The 2,799-nt window shown below is 38.1% G+C and overlaps 1 protein-coding gene across 3 annotated transcripts in view; it reads left to right on the forward strand.

Moving 5' to 3' along the window:
• Window positions 1-2,799, forward strand: part of LOC120770833 (calcium-binding mitochondrial carrier protein Aralar1) — a 39,458-nt gene extending 36,659 nt beyond the window's left edge. For all 3 annotated transcript variants that reach the window (XM_040098426.1, XM_040098435.1, XM_040098445.1), the window contains exons 7-12: window positions 459-625; window positions 697-815; window positions 883-1,053; window positions 1,258-1,493; window positions 1,555-1,757; window positions 1,826-2,799. In XM_040098426.1, coding sequence (XP_039954360.1) covers window positions 459-625; window positions 697-815; window positions 883-1,053; window positions 1,258-1,493; window positions 1,555-1,757; window positions 1,826-2,106 — 1,177 coding nt within the window. In that variant the 3' untranslated portion in view covers window positions 2,107-2,799. The remainder of the gene's footprint in view (window positions 1-458; window positions 626-696; window positions 816-882; window positions 1,054-1,257; window positions 1,494-1,554; window positions 1,758-1,825) is intronic.

Genomic DNA, 2,799 nt, shown 5'->3' on the forward strand with positions numbered 1-2,799 from the left:
AAATACAATGTCACCTTATTTTTTGGGTACAGTAGTATATTGAAAAAAAGAAATTATTTTTAATATCGCACATACATTTTTAGGTATTTTGCTTGAATTGTCAGCTTCCCCACCATCATAATTTGTAAAAACAAGTTGAGATTTGCAATGTTTTTATTATCGTTTTTGTACAATTCACAATAGTTGCAGATATACATACAAGTATGTATCTTTGCATATATACATATATATACATATATTTGGTAAAGATATATATATTTATAATTCGATCGTTTAACTTTTTAATAAATTTTTCCCTCGTCTGCATCTTTTCCCCTCTAATAGTGGCCTTTTTATAATAAATTCCGTACTACATGTACATATACATACTTATATGTGCTGAAAAATGTTTCTTTAACTTAAAATAAGTTTTCTGATTTACTTCGAACAACAATGCATAAGACCCTATTTATCTGCAGGCGCATCGTCTATAATGATCTGAACAATATTTCGCCTGAGCATTATACAAAGCATATCACGACCCGTTTGGCGGAGATCAAGGCCGTTGAGAGTCCTGCCGATCGTTCGATGGCCATACAGATTTTGGAGAGCACCTATCGTTTCACGCTCGGTTCACTAGCCGGCGGTAAGTAACATTTTTATCTCAGCCATATCAATGATGAAATGTATAAAATTCCGCTTTCCTTAAAAATTCAGCTGTTGGTGCTACTGTGGTGTACCCCATTGATTTGGTAAAGACACGCATGCAAAATCAACGCGCAGGCTCTTTTATTGGGGAAATCGCTTACAGAAACTCATGGGATTGCTTTAAGAAGGTAAAGTGTATAATTTCAAACTTCCATATTAAGGAACACTTTCCATTTACTTTATGCACCGTTATAGGTTATACGTCACGAGGGTGTACTCGGCTTGTATCGCGGCTTGTTGCCCCAACTGATGGGCGTGGCGCCGGAGAAAGCCATCAAGCTGACTGTGAATGATTTAGTGCGTGACAAGTTTACCGATAAACAGGGTGTGATACCGTTGTGGTCCGAAATTATGGCCGGCGCTTGTGTAAGTAGTCGAAAAATCGTCTCACAATACAACGCGTAGAGTTTTGCAAAGCATTTTTTCATAATTTCCACATGCAGAGATAAGAGCTTACCAAAGCTTACTTAGCGCGCTTGCACGGAATGCGTACTCAGGCGAGCTTTTTTTGACTGTACTACCTAGCAAAATATTAACTGTCTAAATATAACTTTGTATGCTTGCTTTCAGGCCGGTGGCTCACAAGTGGTCTTCACCAATCCTTTGGAAATCGTGAAAATTCGTCTCCAAGTTGCCGGTGAAATCGCAGGCGGAGCTAAAGTACGTGCCTTATCTGTTGTTCGTGATCTGGGTTTGTTTGGCTTGTACAAAGGTGCACGCGCCTGCTTGCTGCGCGATGTGCCATTCTCTGCTATCTACTTCCCCGCTTATGCGCACACAAAATCGCTGTTCGCCGACGAAGATGGGTGAGTCATGTCGGGCAATAATTCTAAGGTGTTTCGCAAATAAAAATTTTTCACTTATTAGCTATAATCATCCACTGACCTTGCTGGCGGCTGGTGCTATTGCTGGTGTGCCCGCTGCCTCGCTCGTAACGCCTGCCGATGTGATCAAAACTCGCCTGCAGGTCGTGGCGCGCTCAGGTCAGACAACCTACACGGGAGTGTGGGATGCCACCAAGAAAATCATGGCGGAAGAGGGACCACGCGCCTTCTGGAAGGGTACTGCTGGTAAGTCTTAAATTTTGATTTTATTTTGAAAATTTCATTAAAAAACAATCTCCACACTTTCATTGTAGCTCGTGTCTTCCGTTCTTCGCCACAGTTCGGTGTAACCTTGGTTACTTATGAGTTACTGCAGCGTCTCTTCTATGTCGATTTCGGTGGTTCACATCCAACCGGTTCGGTGGTAACCAAGCCAAACGTGCTCGACGAGACCACACAAAGATTCAACTCAGATCACATCGGTGGCTATCGTGCTGCTGTGCCGCTACTCAATGGCATTGAATCGAAATTCGGCCTCTATCTGCCACGTTTCGGACGCGGCACGACAAGCACAACGACCACACCAGGCTCGTGATAGAGCAGTTGCGGTCAGCAGTCGACAAGTAGTTGCTCTCAAATAAGTCTATTGTTAAATAAATTTTAATTAATAAATATTTATAAAAGAAAACACTTGTTGTTAGCAATTATTACAAAAGAAGAAAACCAAAACATGCAAATAAAAAAATTTTACAAAATAAATCAATTGAGCAAATATTAAAGAATTAAAGAAGACACATACACAACAAATATACATAAATACATATATTTTTTGCTATGAAAATATATATTATATTTCAACGATTTTCAAAGGCGATAAAACGAAACAGTACACATTTTATATATGAAAAGTGTAAATATATATTAAAAAAAAGATGAAGATACACTGAAAAAAAATCAAAATGTTAATGTGTATTTTAGAGAAGACACTTTTGCCAACTTTTCAGAAAATCATACACACCTACACATACAGGACGAAGTCAAATCAAATGCAGAAAGAAGAAAGAAACAAAAAAGCAACAACAAGCAAAAACATAAATTAAAACTAAAAAGCAACAACAAACTCAAAAATATATAACATACAGTGTAACTTATTTATTAATTGTGTAGAGAAGAGCTATAAAATACTGTCCGTAAATTGTTTTCGTACAATTCTTGAGTGACCTCTCGCTATGCGCGAATCTATGTAAGCAAAAAATAAAAAAACAAAAAAATAAAAACATTTTTTGAA

The sequence above is a fragment of the Bactrocera tryoni genome, chromosome 1 (genome assembly GCF_016617805.1).
Source record: "Bactrocera tryoni isolate S06 chromosome 1, CSIRO_BtryS06_freeze2, whole genome shotgun sequence".
Lineage (NCBI taxonomy): Eukaryota > Metazoa > Arthropoda > Insecta > Diptera > Tephritidae > Bactrocera > Bactrocera tryoni.